The 18,586-nt window shown below is 45.3% G+C and overlaps 1 protein-coding gene across 1 annotated transcript; it reads right to left on the minus strand.

The window, feature by feature from the left end:
* Positions 1–588: 588 nt before the first annotated feature.
* ODF1 (outer dense fiber of sperm tails 1) lies at positions 589–7,772 on the minus strand. The gene is made up of 2 exons (XM_063080174.1): positions 7,450–7,772; positions 589–1,033 (listed from the first exon to the last, which is right to left on the minus strand). Exons 1-2 carry the CDS (start codon positions 7,770–7,772, stop codon positions 589–591), a joined length of 768 nt encoding a protein of 255 aa, XP_062936244.1.
* Between the last annotated feature and the right edge of the window lie 10,814 nt (positions 7,773–18,586).

Genomic DNA, 18,586 nt, shown 5'->3' on the forward strand with positions numbered 1-18,586 from the left:
CCAATTCCAACAATCACAGGAATGTTGGAAAACAAGAAGCCCTATGGCCACCCCACCCTCAAGCAGTGAACAGGCTCCGGCTGTCCCCCTCCCCCTGCCCTGTACTTTTGTACTCTGATCATTGTCCCAATAAAAACCCCAGCCCCATTGTGCTTGGGGAGTTACTGTCTTTCAGTACTCCTACTGCAGTAGCTTTGAAAAAGTGCTTGTCTTCCAACCTAACTACTCTATGCTTCTGCTTTGATGGTTTGATTTCTGGAGTAGGCCATTTTACAGGATAATTTGGAAAAGCAGTGTCTTCTCCTGGAGTTGCAGGTAGTTGGTTATGGAGGAGGACACAGGGAGGGAGGATCTCACCATCTCATCTTCCATTCCTATCCAGGAATTCTTCCAATGCCCACTAACTGCAGGGCTCCTGTAATGGGTTGAACCAAAGGACTTTGACACAACATCAGCAGATTGCAGTTATGTATTCAGTTTCCTATGTACTTGAACAACACGGACCATAGGAAGGGGAAGAGAAACACTGGAAGAGCTGCCTGGCTGGAGTACTTGACTTCTACTAAGTCATGGGTTTCTATGTACACTTTACAAAATCATCTTCCTACAGGAAAATCGGCTTCCACAGGGATAGCATGGGTTGCAAGGGTCACACAAAGGGCTGCAAGGGTTGCAGGGGTTGCAGGGGTTGCAGGGGTTGCATGGGTTGCAGGGGTTGCAGGGGTTGCAGGGAGAAGTGCAAGGGTAGCACGGAGACTCTATCTTGACACAACTGCCGAGCCCGTAGGAATACGTCACATCTTTCTCATCCACACAGGGTGGCAAGCTGAACTCTTTGCAGATGTTCATGTAGCTGTACTTTTTCGATCCAAGGCAGTCGTACCTGTTCTCACGCTCAGCCGACACACACACCTTTCCGTCCTTCACCCGAACTTTGACTTGATCAGGTTCAAAGCCACACACGTTCACCGATCCTAAAATGTTACTGCTACAGCAAGAGGAGGCAAGAATTCTATTGGTTGTTCTTCTCAATCTGGATATGGGAAAAGGAAAGGTGGGAGGAAGAAACTTAGAACTCAGAACCCAGACACAGCTTAAGAAGCAATATTTTGATCTCTATTTTTTTAAATAGCAAAAGTTAACACTAGTCACTGCAAAAAGTCAAACTTTACAGAAATGTATAAAGTAAAAAATGAGAGTCTCCCCATGTCAATTACACTGCCCTACAGGTAAACCTCTGTTAACAACAGAGGAGGGGTGATTGGCCTTCCAGATCTTTCTCTTGGGCAGGTTCCTTAACCTCTCTGTGCCTCAGTTTCCTCATCTGTAAAATGGGGATAGTAGAAGCACCTACATCACAAGGCTATTAGAGGATTAGATGAGATTACGATATTTTACTTAACACAGTGCTTGGCACAATATAAATCCTGCTTACTTATTACCATTATCATTATCATTACTGCAATTATATGAGGGTACTTCAGAAAGTTCATGGAAAGATTTGTATTATCTTTTAATTCTGTTTTTCCATGAGCTTTTTGAAGTACCCTCATATTATATATAGAAAGAATTTTTTCTTTCTTTAATAAATGGGACACAACTAATAAGATACCATTTAAAATCTGTATTTTAAAGATAGCTGGCAGGTTTAGAACCCAGCTCCGCTAATTCACCAGACTAGTGCCACCACTGGGCAATCACACGGAAACTCAGCCTGAAAGCTCCATCAACAGAAGACATGGCAGGGGAGCACTGGTCTGGCCCTGCCCACTGGGGCCTGGCCCTACCTGCTGCCTTGAAGCTGCTCCAGATTCTGGAGGATGGCCGGCACCGGCAGCGACCTGGGCAGCTTGGTGGGGCTGTAATGGCCAGACACACAATGGCCAGCCGTGGGGTGCTGGCTCAGCATCACCCCCACTGGCCAGAGCTGACTGGGTGCGTCTCTTCCCAACTCCTCATCCAGTGACTTCACATTGATAGCTTGAAATCAATCGTGGTGATTTGCAGCATGGAAATTGGAAAATGCTACAAATCAGGGCTTTCCCCATGCCCTCCGCAGAGCTGGTTGTTAAATACCACTGCCATGGTTCTTATAGAGCTGCCTTGTTGCTTCTCTGCAGTCCTACTGTATGCATCCTTAGTAATAAAAAAATAATAACAGCAGCTCATACTGCCTGATCAATTATGATACATCAAGTGATAGTAAAGCAAAGTGCCTAAGATCAGACTTTGGAACTGGAGTATATAGGTTCGAACTATGCCTCGTCTATAAAACTGGGACAATGTCAGCCTATCGCACTGGGTTGCTGTGGGACCTGAATTAGTTAATGCATGAAAAGTATTAATAACAGCACTTCACGCATGGTTAAGATGTTAGGCTTTTGTCTATTTTTTTCCCCCTCTCTTTTTTTTCTTTTTCTTTCTTTTTTTCCTCTCTGTCTCTTTTTTTTCCCTCTCGATGGCTGGCCTGTATGGGGATCCAAACCCTTGACCTTAGTGTTAGAAGGCCATGCTCTAATAAGCTAAGCTAACTGGCCAGCCCATGCCACGGCTGGTTCTGCCAGACAAAGTTCTTCTGCTCTCTGCAGGAGATGGATCTGGGAGCCAGATCTACAAGCCAAAGTCAGCTCCCAGACCCATCTCCTCTTAGCATCTTGAGTCTCAAGGTACAACTTCAGGTATTTTATAGCTTGAGTTCCCCCCTTTTCCTCTATTCCTGTCTCTTTGGCTCCTTTGGCCCTGCAACAGCTGCATGGTGGCCTTACAAATGTGGGTCTGCAGGAAATTGTCTAAAACGTCTTGGCCAGGCCAGATTTCTTCCTCTTGCTTCTAGGTCTTTGGTTATCAGGGAGGATGTGTGGGTTTAGGGGAAATTGTAGGAGCCACATTTTACTCATGAGACTCAGCTCTGAACTTGCAACTTGACTCTTGTCTGGTGATGAACCCATCAACCCACATGGGATTTTCCATGGCTCTGTGGGGTTCTGGACAAAGAGAGACTGCCTCCTGTGCTTGTTATCTTGGGGGTGAAGCTCAGCCACAGAAAACACAGGGATATCAGCCCCTTTGGTTCTTTGCAAAAGCCTTTTAGGAAAGCTAGCAGACAGCCATTGCCGGCGTCTGCCACTCTGTGCCACCACCTCTTCTTGCTATTGAAGGTGAATTTCACCTGTATGTACAAGCAAGCCCCTGAATGGGAGACATACTGCCCACAGAAATGATGAGCTATATATTCAGCTATCTTCACAAAGAGGTGAATCAGATTCAGCCTGGTGATGAAGAAAGTAATGGAGATGTCAAAAATGCCTGTCTCTACCCAGGAGCACAGGGAGGCAGGCCTTCCTCTAGGCTTCGCTTGCGTACTTTGCTTTTTCTCCTGAATTTAGACCCATTCGGAAGACACATTTAAACTCAGTTCCTCCTTCCCAACTCATCCTTCCCATTCTCTTCTCCTTTCTTCTCCCTTTCCTTTCTTTTCCTGCCTTTTCTCTCTTCTCTGGACTTTCAGATTGATGCTGAAGACAATGTCACTCAGCAGGGAGCAGGATAGCACAGTACAGATGCAGCTGACCCCTGCAGGGCTCATTGAAACACAGGTGGCTGGGTCCCACCCCTAGAGTTTCAGATTCAGTAGGTCTGAGGTGGCGCTGCAAATTTGCATTTTTTTTTTCTTTCCGAATTTGCACTGACCAGGTGGTTAATTAAGCACATGGATTCCAGATGCAGGCAAATGTAGCTTCAAGTCTTGGTTCTGCCACTGCCTAGTGATCAAGAACATTGTCCCTGTTTCATCATCTACAAGATGACCAAGATGGTATTGCCCGACAGGGATGGTACAAAGATTAAATGAACATGAAGTGCTAGGCGCATGGATTTCACTCAATGAAGGGTAAGTCTTTATCAGGCTGTACCAAGCTTCACTATACACAGACTTGCCCTAAATCTAGGCTTCAAGTCACCAAGCTCCAAGGCTTTTTTCATTAAACGATAAGGTCAAACCAAATAATAGAAACACGTTTGGCCTAAGATGGGCAGCAACTCCTACCCCTGCAGCCACGGGCGACTGGGCTCTGAGAACTACAGAAATGAAGAGACAAATAAGAGGGAACCGAAGACCTCAACTCACTTCCACCTCTGCAGAGGACACAGAGGGAAATGAGGAAGCTCTCCTGTCAATGGGAAAGCCACCAAGGTCCCTCTCTGTGGCTTCCTTCGCAGCTTAACTGTGTTGTAGGGGGATGGGAAGATTCCTCCAAGGGCTTAGACCTGAGTGAGGCACCTCTGAATCCGCAAAGAGCTCCCCATTAGGGCGGACTGTCCTTGGCCTCACCAAGTAAGAGTGGATTCAGTGAAAACTGCAGACTCGGAGGATGAAGGGAGAATCAAGAAATGAGAAGGCAGACTTTTGAAGTTTTAAGATGGCACACCTTGTGTGGGGATTTTCAAGGGAATTTCTAGTTGTGATTGGGGCTAACCCCAGGTACTTGGGTGAGTGGATGGCAACACAGTCTCAGGATTAGTTTCCAGGTACCAGCGAGGGGTGCAGAGGTTGAGCCCAATGCATGCCCAGGTTACAGCTGGAAATCCAGGTTACTTTGTCCACAAGGACTAGTGCCCCGTGTCAGAGCCACAGCGGGCCAACCATCAATTAGGCAATAAACTCCTACGAGCGGGACTGAGGAGGGGCCGAGTTTTGTTTCTCCAGCTGTAGAACAGAGGCCAGGGATGCCCAGGAAGTGTGCTGGGGAGTCAGGTGCAAACTTAAGTCAGGCTGCTGGCAGGGCTTCTCACAAAGGAAACCAAATTCAGCTACCTCCATCCCTCTAAATCCAGAAGAGGAAGGAAGAGTCAGGGGCACTGCTAGTGCTTGGGGTGCAAAAGATTGGGGAGGGAAAGGGAATATCAAATAAGCTAAAGAAACCAAAGTGTTTACTTGTGTCTCTACTAAGGAAGACTCTGCCAAGGTATCTTATGAAGCAACTGCTTAATAAACAATGGACATGGGTTGGACCTTTTATGTCCAGTGTAAGAAAATGGCACACACATACACATGTCAATCAAGTAACACACACTCAGAAATGCTCAAGAAACTACGGGGGGAATTAAGAAATTGTTGGCCCAGGCTTCTTACCAGTTATTAATGGAGCACCCTGAGACAGAGCAGATTGACTCTCACAGAGAAAAATAATTTCAGTGGGGCTGAGGCAACGACAAAGAGTCTTTCCTGTTGGGCAAAGAACCTTCTGGACAATACAGTCTGACATCTGAAAGGACATGTCATAACTAACCAACCCCCTAGCATTCTTAAAGGGTGAAAGGTCATGTGAATATGAATTCTATGAATTCTAAACTCAAAAAGCCTTGGGCAAAGTTTCACACCAAAGATTGTTGAAAAACATTGAATCGACATGATATTTTTGGATCTATTTAGTCAAGGATCAGGAGCTAGCTTAGAGAGAAGACAAAAGATACATTTCACTGGAAGAACAAATATTAACAATGGGAGTCCTCTGGGTTTAGGGCTGGGATCAGGGCATAACATTTTCACCCATATTCGGGAAAATTGGATATTTAAATTTGCAGGTGACACTAAGCCCTTCTGGGTAATGAAATGTCAAATTGTAAGAAACCCCATAGAAATTTCACAGGGTAGTATAAATGGGAAGAAAAGTGGCTGGGAAGAGATAAAAGAGAGCAAGCCTGAGGTCATTTCTAAAATGGACTTGGAGTTATCAGTTCAGAGATATGGAAATTAATGTAAAGACATCACTAGCTTCACATACTCATACTGCCTCAGGCACAGAAAAAAAAATCCGGCAAAGACCCAGACACTGTCAGGAAAAGTACCACAAACCAGAGACAGCATTACTTTTGTATAAATGACACCACTAAGAATTAAGCTTGAAGTTGTGTCTAGTGCATGCCAAGAAATAGGGCCTCCCGAAGGAGGTGTGAAGAGCCCAGACAGCAAAGGGAGAAGCAGCATTTTCATCTGAAGAGTCTGGGCACAGGGAAGCAGCCAGAAGACCAGGGCTGAGAGAACTTGGATCCAGGGTATTCAAGTATTCAAAGACACAGGGAGAGTGGACACAGACCTGCTCGCAAGGAACCCTCAATTTGGACCAAATATTAAGAGTCCCTGCCTCACAGTGTGAGCAAGTTATGTAACTTGATACACTAAGGAGTAAAAATAAACATTGGTTCAAAGAGTGCAGATGAATTCATAGGTGATAGCTCTCCATCCTAGACTATGAAGGAGGTCCATTCCTGACCTCTGGTGGCTGATGACTGAGACAATAATTGTCCTATTGCCCTTTGCAATGAAACATCACTATCACTGTTGTCAAGAGACTCTATATATCCATCTATCTAATCCATTCATCATGTATCGGTGTATCTATGCCCATCTTTTAAGAGATAGTAGCATATTAAAGATTTTCTGCACCTTGATTTTTCACTTAGTACATCAATATATAAAATCCTTCATCAATCCTTTTTACATCTACATATTATCCCAATATATGGATGTATCATAATTTACTTAATGAGGGGACAGTTCTTATCAATAGTAACAGACTTCCAAGGTCAAGGGTTCAGATCCCTGCACCAGCAAGACACCAAAAGTAATAATAATAATAATAATAATAATAATAATAATAATAATAATAATAATAACAACAACAACAACAACAACAACAGACCTAAATGGCATGTACAGAAAGTTAGAAAAGGAGAGCTTTCTCTAGGCAAAAAAGAAAATGTAACCCAAAATCAAATTTTTGAGAAGTGACTTTTTAAAATTACCCAGTTCAATGAAAAAAACCCTTTCAAGTCTATTCTGAAAGCTGTGACTCAGTTCTGTAGTTTATTTGCACAACATTTATTGGAGTTGGAAGGGGAGGCCAACATACTAGACCCAACTACAGATGAATTTTTAGTCTCTGTCTGGAGTTGGGGGATGGGAGGAAGGTTTTCCTACAAAATGAGGAAATGCCTCTCTGGTTCAATTTGCTCCCCTGCTCTTAAAGCCTCTGGCAAACATTAAGGATTTGATCGATTGTTATTACTTCTCCTGTAGTCATTTCTGTAAGTCCAAATATACTCAAATTACTTTACTCATAACCAGGAAAAATGTTTAGTTTGCTGCTTCCAATGGCTTTTTAATGACACCCCCTGTTTCTTCCCCTCATTAAAGCCACATTATTTATCATGTTGGCATTCTAGCTATAAACCACCACCAACCTTGCCAATCGACATCATTACATTGTCTTTTGAGAATCTTACAATTCTTGACACAGACCCATTTACTCTTAAATTTTTCGTAAGTCACCAGAGTCATTATCTTGAACCCTTTTTATCTTTGTTCAAGTATCAATGGTCACATTTTCCCCCTTATTCCAACTAAGTCTAATACACCAACCATAAAAATCTAAAAATAAGTTATTTTACTTGGCAAGCTCTCTCTTTTCGTCCTCTATGGCTCTAATGGCTTTCCTCTCCAAACTTCTGAGAGAAGGTCGAAGACAGTAAAGCTTATAATCACACAAGCAGCATGGATAGTAGAGATCACACAGGCCACAAGAGCGCGATCGCTTGGAATAGCACAGGCAGTATGGATACGGGTGCAGGTCACAGCAGCAATACGGGTGCATGTATAAGTCGCACAGGCATCGTGTGCTAAGCTCGTCGATGCATCTCAATTGCCTTAGTTCTCTGTCCACCTTCTTAATGTCCCTTCTAACACTGTCCAAAAGACAACTCAGTGCAGCCATTACAGTCACACCTTATTGTTCTGTGAGTACCCTTGGGAAACGGCACTCGGGGGAAAAAATTGTCCTAAGCTCTTCTCAGGAGTTTCTTTTAAAAATAAATGAGGCACACATGATTCACCTGCTTTAAAGCTTGTGTTCTATGACCTCACCACACTCTAAGTATGTCACAGTCTTCTGGTTACCATGTCAACTGTACACAGTCATGGCCTCCAGAGGTCCTCCTTAGAGTTACAAAGCTACTCTCAGAACCATACTAATGTTGAGATTTGATTCCCCTTGAAGTTGGATGGGTCTGCCAAGCAATCACAGCTCTGTGGGGTTCATGGGGCTAACCTTTAATGTCCTTGACTTTGACAACTAGCCACAGCTGTGACTGTGTGCTTGTTGATCTTGCTGTGGGTGATGGCAGGAGCTGCCTGGCCCCTTTCTCTGTGCCCTTCTGGCTCTAGCCCGGACTTGAGGCTTAGCCTTGCTTCTTTGACTCTAAGAATCATTCTAGCTCCAGGCAAGTAGAATATAAAGAACTTTCCTGTAGTTCTCCTCTTTCCAAGTCAGCCTCAAGTCAGCCTTTGTCCTGATCTTCTGAGTCCCAAGTCTCTTGAGTCCTGCCTATTCACTAGGTGGGGTCCTGGCTATCCTGGAACCTCAGTCCTTCACTGGTGGGGGGTCCTGCCCTCAAACTCCCACCTCTCAGTGCTCAGGGTCCTGTTCTCAGTCACTACCTCCCAGCAACTACACCTCTGGTCTTATGTCCAAGCCACCAGATGCCTTGTCCCCGAGTGCTTCCCAAGTGTTGGTCCTTGATACTCTTGTGGCAACTGCCTGAAATCCCCATGTGAGCCAGTGTCCTGTGCTGTCAGTTGGGCCAGCATCCTGGACCTCTGACTCAGCCTGATCTGGCTCGCGGTACTTCTACTCTTCTGGTTCTTTCTCCTCCAACTCCTGTCCAGCTCTCAAATCCTCTTTTTATGGACTATGGCATGGGGCACTTGAGGACAAGTGGTTGGAAGTGACACTGGAGAGGGAGGCAAGGGCCAGGTTTGAAGAGACTTGTCGACTAGACTAAGGAGTTTGAACTTGATATTGAGCCCAATGAAGGGTTGTCAATTTTCTTTTCTATTGACAGAAGTTGAAAGGTGAGTCAGATAATCACACTGAAGGTGACTTGCAAGGGGACAACAGTAGAGGTATCTTCTGCTGGAAGGCAGGACACAACAGATGTCTGGACTGGGGATCATGGCTATGTGGTGGCAGGGAGGAAGCCAATGGGATTGTCCCCCCCACATCCACTCAGACCCATCTAGTCCATTCTCTACACTGTAGCCAGAGTGAATGTCATATATAAATCTGTCATCCCTCAACCTCCCCTTTTCCCCTGCCTGCCTTAAAAGTCTTCAACGTCTTCCCTGTCTTCTTAAAAGAAGGACCAAAATCCTTACTGAACGACAGGGCCTCTGCTTACTTCTCCAGTGCCCTCTCCCATCATTATTACTGTAATTCATTATGCCTCAGCCACAAAGTCCTTCCTTCAAGGCCACTCACTTCCTCAAAGGCCATCCCTCACTCCTTCTACCTCATCTAAGACTGACACACACACTGCTCTGTCTGCTTGGAAATTGAACTCCCTGCCCCACGCCCTTGATCTAGTTAATTCCTTTAGCTCTGTTCCTATATGTCCCTTCCTTGGGGAAGCCTTCCCTGTCCCCCAGACTACACACTCATAATTCTGTGCCATTTCTGCCATAACAATATTTCTTCAACTAGACCATAAGCTATGAGGGCAGGAACCTTGCCTATTCTTACACACAATAAGACACCTAACACAATGTCTGGCGCATAGTAGGTGCTTCAATTTTATTCACCGAATGACCAGATGAGTGAATTAAACAGAATGTATTGAACAGAATGAGGATGAAGTGAGAGAGAAATCTGGGATGACTCCCAGGTCTCTAGCTCGGCAGACTCGTGGTGCCACTGAGACAAGGAACGCAGGAAGAAGAGTAAGTTTAGGAGACTGGTGGACAGGAGGTACTAGTGACAACATTAAGGTAGAAAGGTGGAGTAGCCTGTGGATAGTGGGTCTGGAACTTGAGGTAGAAGTTATAAAAGCTGGGCTAGAGATATAAATTAGGGAGCCACAGTTCCACAGGTAGTTGGAACCCTGGGAGCAGGGAAGACCACTCAGGATGAAGAAGAGGGTGGAGGCAGACTCCTGAAACAAAATAACTAAAAATGGGGGAAGTAAAGGAGCTCGTGAAAGGATCCTAGAAGGAGTAATCAGAGAGGTAAGAGCCCTCTAAACTAAAATTCCTTGGGTGTCACTAGACCAAGGCTGGCATTCCCAATGGCTCAATGTTCTCCAGCCTTGACCTAGGAGACTCCTTTTCGTGCAGATGAAGTGTCTTAGCAAAGAAAACAAGTGTCCCCAGAGGTATTAGAATGGGAAGCTGGCCTTTGAGTCACATGGAATGAGTCAAAATGCAAAGTTGAATAAGACTCCTCTATGGACAGATGCTGATGTGATTCCACCCAATTTTGAGGGGTGAACTCCACCAATAGGAACATGGTCTACTCTTTCCTGAGAGTTAATTGCAAGATTTGTACAGATTTCTCCAGCCCCAAGTGATATATTTCTGAACTCTTATGTGACCTTGAATTCCATCCCTTAGCAAATGTCAGCAAAGGTTGAAACAGGCAAGCTCTCAGTCTCAGATTGTTAAATACACAGGTTCATAAGCTTAAATACACATATTTGTATATACAGGGCACATATGAAGATAGTTATAGCTATATTTCAACAAGAAGTCTCCCAGTATCCCATCTTCCTAGTGATTTCACTCTTATCATGAAATATATTATGGACATAATTTCAAATGACAAAATAAAGATAATGTCTTCTTTAAAGATCCGATAGAAATGTGAGCTTTTCATGTCAGAAAGACAACGCTGAAATTCATTGGAACCTGCTAACTCCCATTAGAATGATCCGCCGTCACAGTCCTTGAAGCATAAATGTAAGGAGCTTCCATGGGCTCTAATACAGTGTTGGGGGCCCTTTCTTACGCAGGACTGTGTCCATGGACACTCCCATCCACCTTTGGCTAGTGTCCAGATAGAATCTCCTCTGGGATGGAGGCTTTGGCAACTTCCCAAGCTGGGCAACACTTGCTTGGTCCCCAATGTTAGCAGACCTATGGGCTATAGAGGGTCCCCTCTGCCTCTTCCACCAGGTAGGACAGCTACAGGTCAAACCCATTCACTAGGCCAATGTCACAATGATACTCTTCTAGCAGTTATTGGATCAATAGACCATGCTTAAACATAAAATATGAAATTATACACACAGTGTGACCTCAACTCTGTTGAAAAGAATTCGTCGAAGGAGAGAAACACACTGAAAAATTAACTATGGTTATCTCTGAGTAGTAGGATTATAGACAGCTTTAAAAATTCTCTTTTCTAGACTTTTCTGTGATTTCTAAGTTTCTTCAACGAGGATATCACCAGTTTTACAATGAAACATTTTCTGATAATGTACTGTCTAGTACACTATCAGCTTTGCACTGAATTGTTAAGCTCACCCCTGGCCCCTATCTCTAAAATCCAGGTGGGCTTCAGGGCCAACGCTCTGAACAGGCCATAGGGGAAGTCTTTCTGTAATAGACATCTGATGTCTGGCCAGTCTATCGTCCTCGGCACCTTCTGGTAAAATCACTCTCTCCCTTCCCACTCCCACCCTCTACCATTAGGCACTGCCATTAAAGTTGCCCAGCCTAAGGGCAGGCACGTAACCAAAGCTGGCCAATCCAACTCTCTACTGGGCATTTGATGTTTTGCAGAAAGACATAAAGCCTGAAGATGATTGGAGTTGATTCATTCTGACAGTGGAAAAGAGACTACGCCGTAGTTACTGCCCTGTTCTGTAATTATCAAGTTGGTCCTCAGCTTTTCTTTCGGCTTCTAAGCTCCTCCATATCTTTCCAATAAAGTCCTGTTTCTCTTAGTTACAGTTTGTTTCTTATATCTAAAGAGTCCAACTGGCACGACAGCCTGTCTTCCTGGACCTACCTACGGAGGAGCACTCCAGGCTGAACTCGTAGGTCAGCTGTTGTTCCAGTGGACAGTGTCCCATGCCAGCCCAGCTCCTTCCTCTTAACCCAGATCTAGCTGCATCAGGGCAGCTGCCATTCCTTAATACCCTGTGGATACAGGACAATGATGGGGCCTCAAATGGGGAAAATGACTGGAAACAGGCTGGAAGATCCATCCACGAACACTGTCCCTGAAGCAAGTGTCTTCACAGAGCCCAGAATCTCAGAACTTCACCTTTGGAAAACCCAAGTCATCCAGACCAGCTTCCTACTCAGCAGAGAACCTCTGCTACAGCACCCTGAGCAGATTAACATGGAAGAACTGGGAGCCTGTACTTGGATTGAGGTACCCACTTACTGGTTTGGGTGACCAGAACTCCTATGACCAACCGTATTGGCTCATGTATTTTATCTCCCTCTTACATCTCAGCCTCACAAGGCCTTTAACAAATATCTTCCTGCTGAATAAGGGGAGGGATAAGGAGGAGAGCATGTTGGTATATCCTCCTGCAGCTGCACCCGACAGGAGTGAACCCGAGGGTCCAAGATGCTGCAGTGAGGTTGCTTTTGCCTGGCGGGGTCTGAAAGCCGGAGAGCAGCTTGGGACGTGTTTTCCTTTTTCTTTCAGCAAATATGATCAGACATTATTGAGAAGGAGTCATGGGAATTTTACATACCGAATAAATTCCTCATTAAGATTTGAGGAGTAGAAGGTGACAGGGTGGCAACCATCCTGATTTGCCTAGGACCAAACATTTATCTGGGGTGCAGACTTGCCCTCTACCCTTTGGCTCTAAAGATAATAAGGATTCTTACTATGAGCTCTGAGTTCTTTGTGACAACTATCGTATCTAACTTCTTTCTCCCACCCGCCCATCTTCACTCGCCCCTTCTCCCACTCCTCCAAGTCTCATGAATTCTCTAAGAAAAAATTGTTAGCAGCAATCTGAATTGTTCTTGAAGAGGACAGAGACAAAAGAATTTCCTTGAACTTCACAGTGGAATCAGTCAAACCTAAGAGTACATTTCCTTGTCCAACTAGGAACAGAAGGGCTCGCTGCTGGCACAGACAGTGGCCTGATTAGCTCGTGGGAGGTGAGAATTTTTATATTCATACTGTTACCACCACCGTAACTGCCTACCTCTTAATAGGCACTTACCTAAATAGTCATGATATCTCACACTTAATGAGGGCTTGAGTCTGCGCCTGGCTAATCCTCACAACAACACTATGAAGTTATTAACACTATGAACTATTATTATCCCCATTTTATAGATGAGGACACCGAGGCAGAGAGTTCACAAAGGAAGTGGCAGAGCCGGGGCTCCACCAGGCAGTCAGCTTCCATTCTCTTTGTCTTGAAGACTAATGTCCCTTGAGAAGAAAATTTCTCTTGACTTGGACGTTGAAGATGAGAGAGGGATTCTACCTGAATATCAGGACTTCAGGCTCCCTGCTCCTATTGTTGCGCACACTCCTGGAGCTTGGTTTGCTGCACACGTGGTAGCTCAAGTGGAGTAATGTGCTCTTCTGCTCTGTGGCACCCGGGTGTTTCACCCGCAGTCACCTTGTCACAGGGGGGCTGCTTCCTGAATGCCCCTTCCACGATTGAAACCCTCTCTTTCCTCTTGAAAATGGAAGTTTTCCTCTCTCTCAAAGGAACATTTCCTGCCAAGAATGCTTTCCTCACATGGCGTGGATCACTTCTTTTGTAAAAGAGCCTAAGTTGTCTTTGTCAATTCATACCAAAGATTCAGAACAAACATTCCCACAGAGGACAGCACTAAGCCTGTCTGCTGGGGGTTCTCTGCACAAGGAGTAGGTTTTCTACCTGAATTTTCTGTCCCCAGCTGAGGTTATATTTAACTATAGAACATGGAGTCCAAAACCCTCTTTTTGCCTAATGTACTGTCTGACTCAGCTTTCCAGGGAAAGCTCCCAGGAGCTGAGGTATGTTCCAATCCCTCACTCTTCTTCAACTCCCTGCAGGAGCCGAGCAGATAGAGAACAAGGCGGGACTCCTGATGCCAGAAGCTAGAGGCCCAGACGCATGGTCCCTTTGAGCTGTGGGACTGGATAGCACAAAGAGGAGGAGGGGTCACAAAAGAGAAGGGAGAGGGGTTTGCAGAACCTGTTTTCTTGATCTCATTTGGTGGTTCTTAAACTTCTTGGTCTCAGAACCACTTTACACATAACAATTACCAAGGACCTCGAAGAGCTTTTTGTTATGTGGGTTTTATCTATCAATACTTACCTTATTAGAAATTAAAACTGAAAAGTTTACAAAATTGGTATTCATAAATTAACAATAGTAAACCCATTACATGTTAACACAAGTAACATTTTTTTCTATGGGAACTATGTTTCCCAAAACAAAACAACAACAAAATGACAATAGGGACATTGTTTTACATTTTTATAAACCTAATGTCTGGCTTCATAGAGGGCAGCTGAAATAGTTCCTTCTGCCTTCAATCTGTTGTGATATGTTGTTTTGGTTTAAATGGAGAAGAAAATCCAGCCTTACACAGATGTCTAGTTGAAAAAGGAAGGACTTTTCTGACCCCTGGAGGGGTTTGGGGGATCACATGTTGAGAATTGCTGCTTTAATTCATAGGTCCAGAAGCTACACAGTGTTTCGAAGTCCAATAACTATGCTCGTCTTAAAACATTTAATTCAGCCTCACGTGGCAGAAATTTGTTATCGAGTTTTGGGGGAATCCACCCACCCACTGAATCTATTTTCTAAGAACTGAACCCCACTCCCACTGATGGGGCGAAGGTCGGAAGCAAATCTGATGGGAATCCTTAGAAATCCTTCCAAGACCTGACCTGCCCCCACCCTAAATGCAAGTTTCTGCACCAAGCAAGGACCCCGATGACAGCTGGTCAGCCAGGTTCTCTCTTCTGGGAATTTGGCACTGGGGGGGTGGACTGAGGGAGCTTGAACTCAGAAACTGAGGCTGCTGTTTGGCGTGACCTCTTCAACTGATGGCCCCTGGTTCTTCATGGCTTTTAGGTCCTGCTTCAAAACTCTCAAATGAGGACTCTCCCATTTTAGCAGTTTACTAATTTGTCATTCCATTCATTTGTTCTTTTAGCAAACACCTCAAAGTTCAACAGCAACTGTGGGTCTCAAGAGTAGGATTTAGAAGTTGAACGTTCAAAATCCAGTTGTGAATAATACGTGTGTGTTCAACATGGGTGTGTAAAAGAAAGACAAAGGAGAGAATTTATTAGTTATAAGCAAAATCATAAAAACGTATGTAGCAGGATTCCGGCTTCAGCCAAGTTGGGATCTCTTGAGGGACTTAGCTGGGTCTGGCTCATCGTCTAACTGGAGTGGTGGGTCCAGCTACGGTCTGTTTGCTCTTTGAGAAAGGACTCACATAAAGGAGGAGGCGAGTACGGTGCAGACCTCAGGGAAGCCTGGACTCAGTGCAGCAGGCTGTCTGTGGCCTGACTGTGTTCTCGGGCCTGGTCTATCCCCATGCCCTCTGCTGCACAGATTCACGTGGGAGTCTTAGTACAGGAAGATGACCAGGACATGTGAAAGCAAATCAAGACAAAACAAAAATAGAGCTCTTTTTATCAAAAATTCTGTGACAGGGCTGGGCTGGCCAGTTAGCTCAGTTGATTAGAGTGTGATGTTGCAACCCCAAGTATGATCCCCAAACTGGCCAGCCACCAAAAAAGAAAAAAAAAAAATCCTTGACATGAGGGGTTCAAAGCAGTAATGACAGCTACACTGTGTAAACCAGGCAATGTCCCAGGTGCTGGTCACGTGTTAGTGCATCCAGTCCTCACTGCCAACGCTTTGAGGTGGGTGCCCCCATGGTCGTTGTCTCGCAGATGTGGAATCTGTAGCACAGAGCAGCAAAGTAACTTCTCCACAACTGCCCAGCTGGCAAGTCCCAGAGGCAGAAGGTGGGCTGGCACTGGCCCTGTGGCTCCAGACACAACCTCCCCGTGGGGCTGCCAGGGTGGACTTGCTCCTCCCTAAACCCTCATAACATGTCCCAGCAGGGTGAAAATATTTTCTTAAAAGCCGGCACAAAAATTTCTTTGAGAGAGGGAACAGTCTTTATTCAAGAACGGGAGGTGGAGAGGGGGGCCTGGGGAAGTGGCCCCTGAGGGGACAGCTTGCCTCCTGGGCCTTAGAGAAAAGAAACCAGACCTGCCTGCTCAGGAGGTGAGAGGGAAGGAGGGGGAGGTGCGGCTGACACAGCCCCTGGCAAATCCCTCAGTGGCAGGAGGACTTTCTTTTATTTAATGGAAATGTTATTGAGGAATAACATACACACGGAAAGGGAACACATCACAAGTGCACAAGCCTAGTGAATTTTCACTAAGTGAACACACCCATGTGACCTGCACCTACATCAAGAAGCTGGATATTAAGACAATCCCCAAAGCTCCCCCAGCAGGTCTCCTTCCAGGACTTAGGCATTAGCCCTCCCATCCCCCACACCCCAGGGTCCACTATCCTGTTTTCGAGTGCCTAAAATTAGTTTTGCCTGGTTTTGAGCTTACGTAAATGGAATATACAGAAATCCACTATTTCATGTCTTGCTTCTCTCACTCAATGTGAGACTCGTGAGAGATACCTGTGCTGTTGCTGGCTGCTGTTCTTCACCCATTTTCATTGCTGTATGTGTTCTCTTGTGTAATGTATAGCACAGTTTATTCATGCTTTCTGTGTAGATGGACACTGGGCATTTTCCTTGTGGGACTATTGTGGGGACCCGAGCTGTAATGGTCATTCTCATGCATGTCTTGGTGAACACTCACAGCATTTTTGCAGTATGGAATCATGGGGTCATAGGGTGCGCCATTTCTTCAGCTCCCCTAGATGCTGCTGAACAAGTTTGCGAAGTGTGTGTGCCTATACACCATCAGCAGTGGGTTATTTTTTAAACTAAAGAACATCCAATCTCTTTTTGCATGTGCTGCTATGATATAAACTCCCATACCTTCCTTGCACATCTCACAGATAACTTATATGAGTGAAAGTTTCTTGACAAAAAAAAAAGAGCTGAGGTTCAGGGGGGAGGTCAAGCTGATGTGGAACAGAGAACAGCACATGGCAGATGGTGCAGACCATAAGCAGAGCTAACTGTGACACCAGGAGCTCAGGCCACAAGGTGGCCATGGGAATGCCAGTCTCCTGTAGGATCTCAGAGAGAGCCTTCAGCATGCACAGAGGGGTCCAGCCCGTAAGTTGCCAGGGCCACAGATACCCCAGCTGACTACGGGATCACACAGTCTCTCCACTCTGACATGCAACATGGGATGACTTTGGTGCTCCAAAGGCTCCGAAGACAGCAAAGCTCTGGCACTGTCCACTCTTCAGCACAGAGCTGACCTGGAGGAGATCCCATGGCACTAACAGAGGCATCCAGGAATTGTGCTGCTCTGGAAAAGCTGCTTAAGGCAGCACCACGGCTGGAAGCCCTAGGAGATGGCACCCTTGGCAAGAATGTCAGAGTCCTCAAGAGAGAACTGTCCTGGGAAAGTGACCAGGAACCCACAGGTGACTTCTAGGCTAGAGGGCCAGGAACCTCTGCAATGACTGTGATGTAAATACTCCCACAATGGCCAATGTCAAGCTACTTGTGTGATGGCACTGAATATCAAGTTGAGAAGTGGGCACCACTGGCTTTTGCCAGCCAATGCCAGCTGGCTCCAGCACTCCACTGCTTGTCAGCAATCTCAGGAGCAAATATTTTTAGTAGCACATCGCTTGGCAGGATATCACTTGCTTGTCTTTTTAATAAAATAATATTTCTTTAGCTTGTCCTTATTCCCACACCAAACACACACACGCATTTCTCAAAACAGCAAGTAGGGATGGCTGGTTAGCTCAGTTGTTTAGAGCACAGCCTTGTAACACCAAGGTCAAGGGCTCAGATCCCCGTACTGGCCCGCTGCCCCCCAGCCCCAAAGAAAGAAAACAAAACAGCAAGTGATTTGAAAATATAGTAGTCCGTGTGTTCTGCTGTCTTCCAGTCCTTTTCATTTCTATATCTGTTAAACACATTAAAGGAATATGGGAACAGAGAGGTGTACAATGAGGCTGGCTTTTGTTTCAGAGCCAAACAGCTCTCCATAAGGCCAAGAAGCGGAAAGATATTTCCCATTAAATCTGGGATCTGTATTTTCATGTCCCCCCCCCCCATTGTTTCTTCACACATGCAAATGAGGGATTTCCCAGAACCCCTTTCTTTCTTTCTGAGTATTCACCAAACACATTTTAACCTACTCGGGAAAATATGTGCTAATTTTATATCCCTCACCGGTTTCTCATCTCTCCCCAGAGCAGTTTTTAAAAGTACTTGAAATTCATAACTGAGCATCATGTTTCCTTATTTGGACACAAAGTTGAATGATTAATTAGATATTTTCCATTCTACTCCAACTCAGATTGTGCAGAATGTGATACCTAGCTCTCCCCCTCTGCCTCCCGCTGCGGCTAATCGGAAAGAATCTGTTTGTCTGATGCCAGGGCAGCAGGCAGCATCTCCATTTCCTTTACTGGGAACTCTTGTCTTTACTGAGTGATCGCTAGCAGGATTCAGAAAAGCCCTCTCCTCCCACCTGAAATTCTTAGTTCCTGTTTTGTCAGCATGTCCCACTTCCTTAGGAAACTGGGCTCTGCCTTAGCCAGGCTGCTGGCTGTGGGTCAGAGGCGAGGGCTTGGCACAGTTGGGAGCCCTCCCGCC

The sequence above is a fragment of the Cynocephalus volans genome, chromosome 15 (genome assembly GCF_027409185.1).
Source record: "Cynocephalus volans isolate mCynVol1 chromosome 15, mCynVol1.pri, whole genome shotgun sequence".
Lineage (NCBI taxonomy): Eukaryota > Metazoa > Chordata > Mammalia > Dermoptera > Cynocephalidae > Cynocephalus > Cynocephalus volans.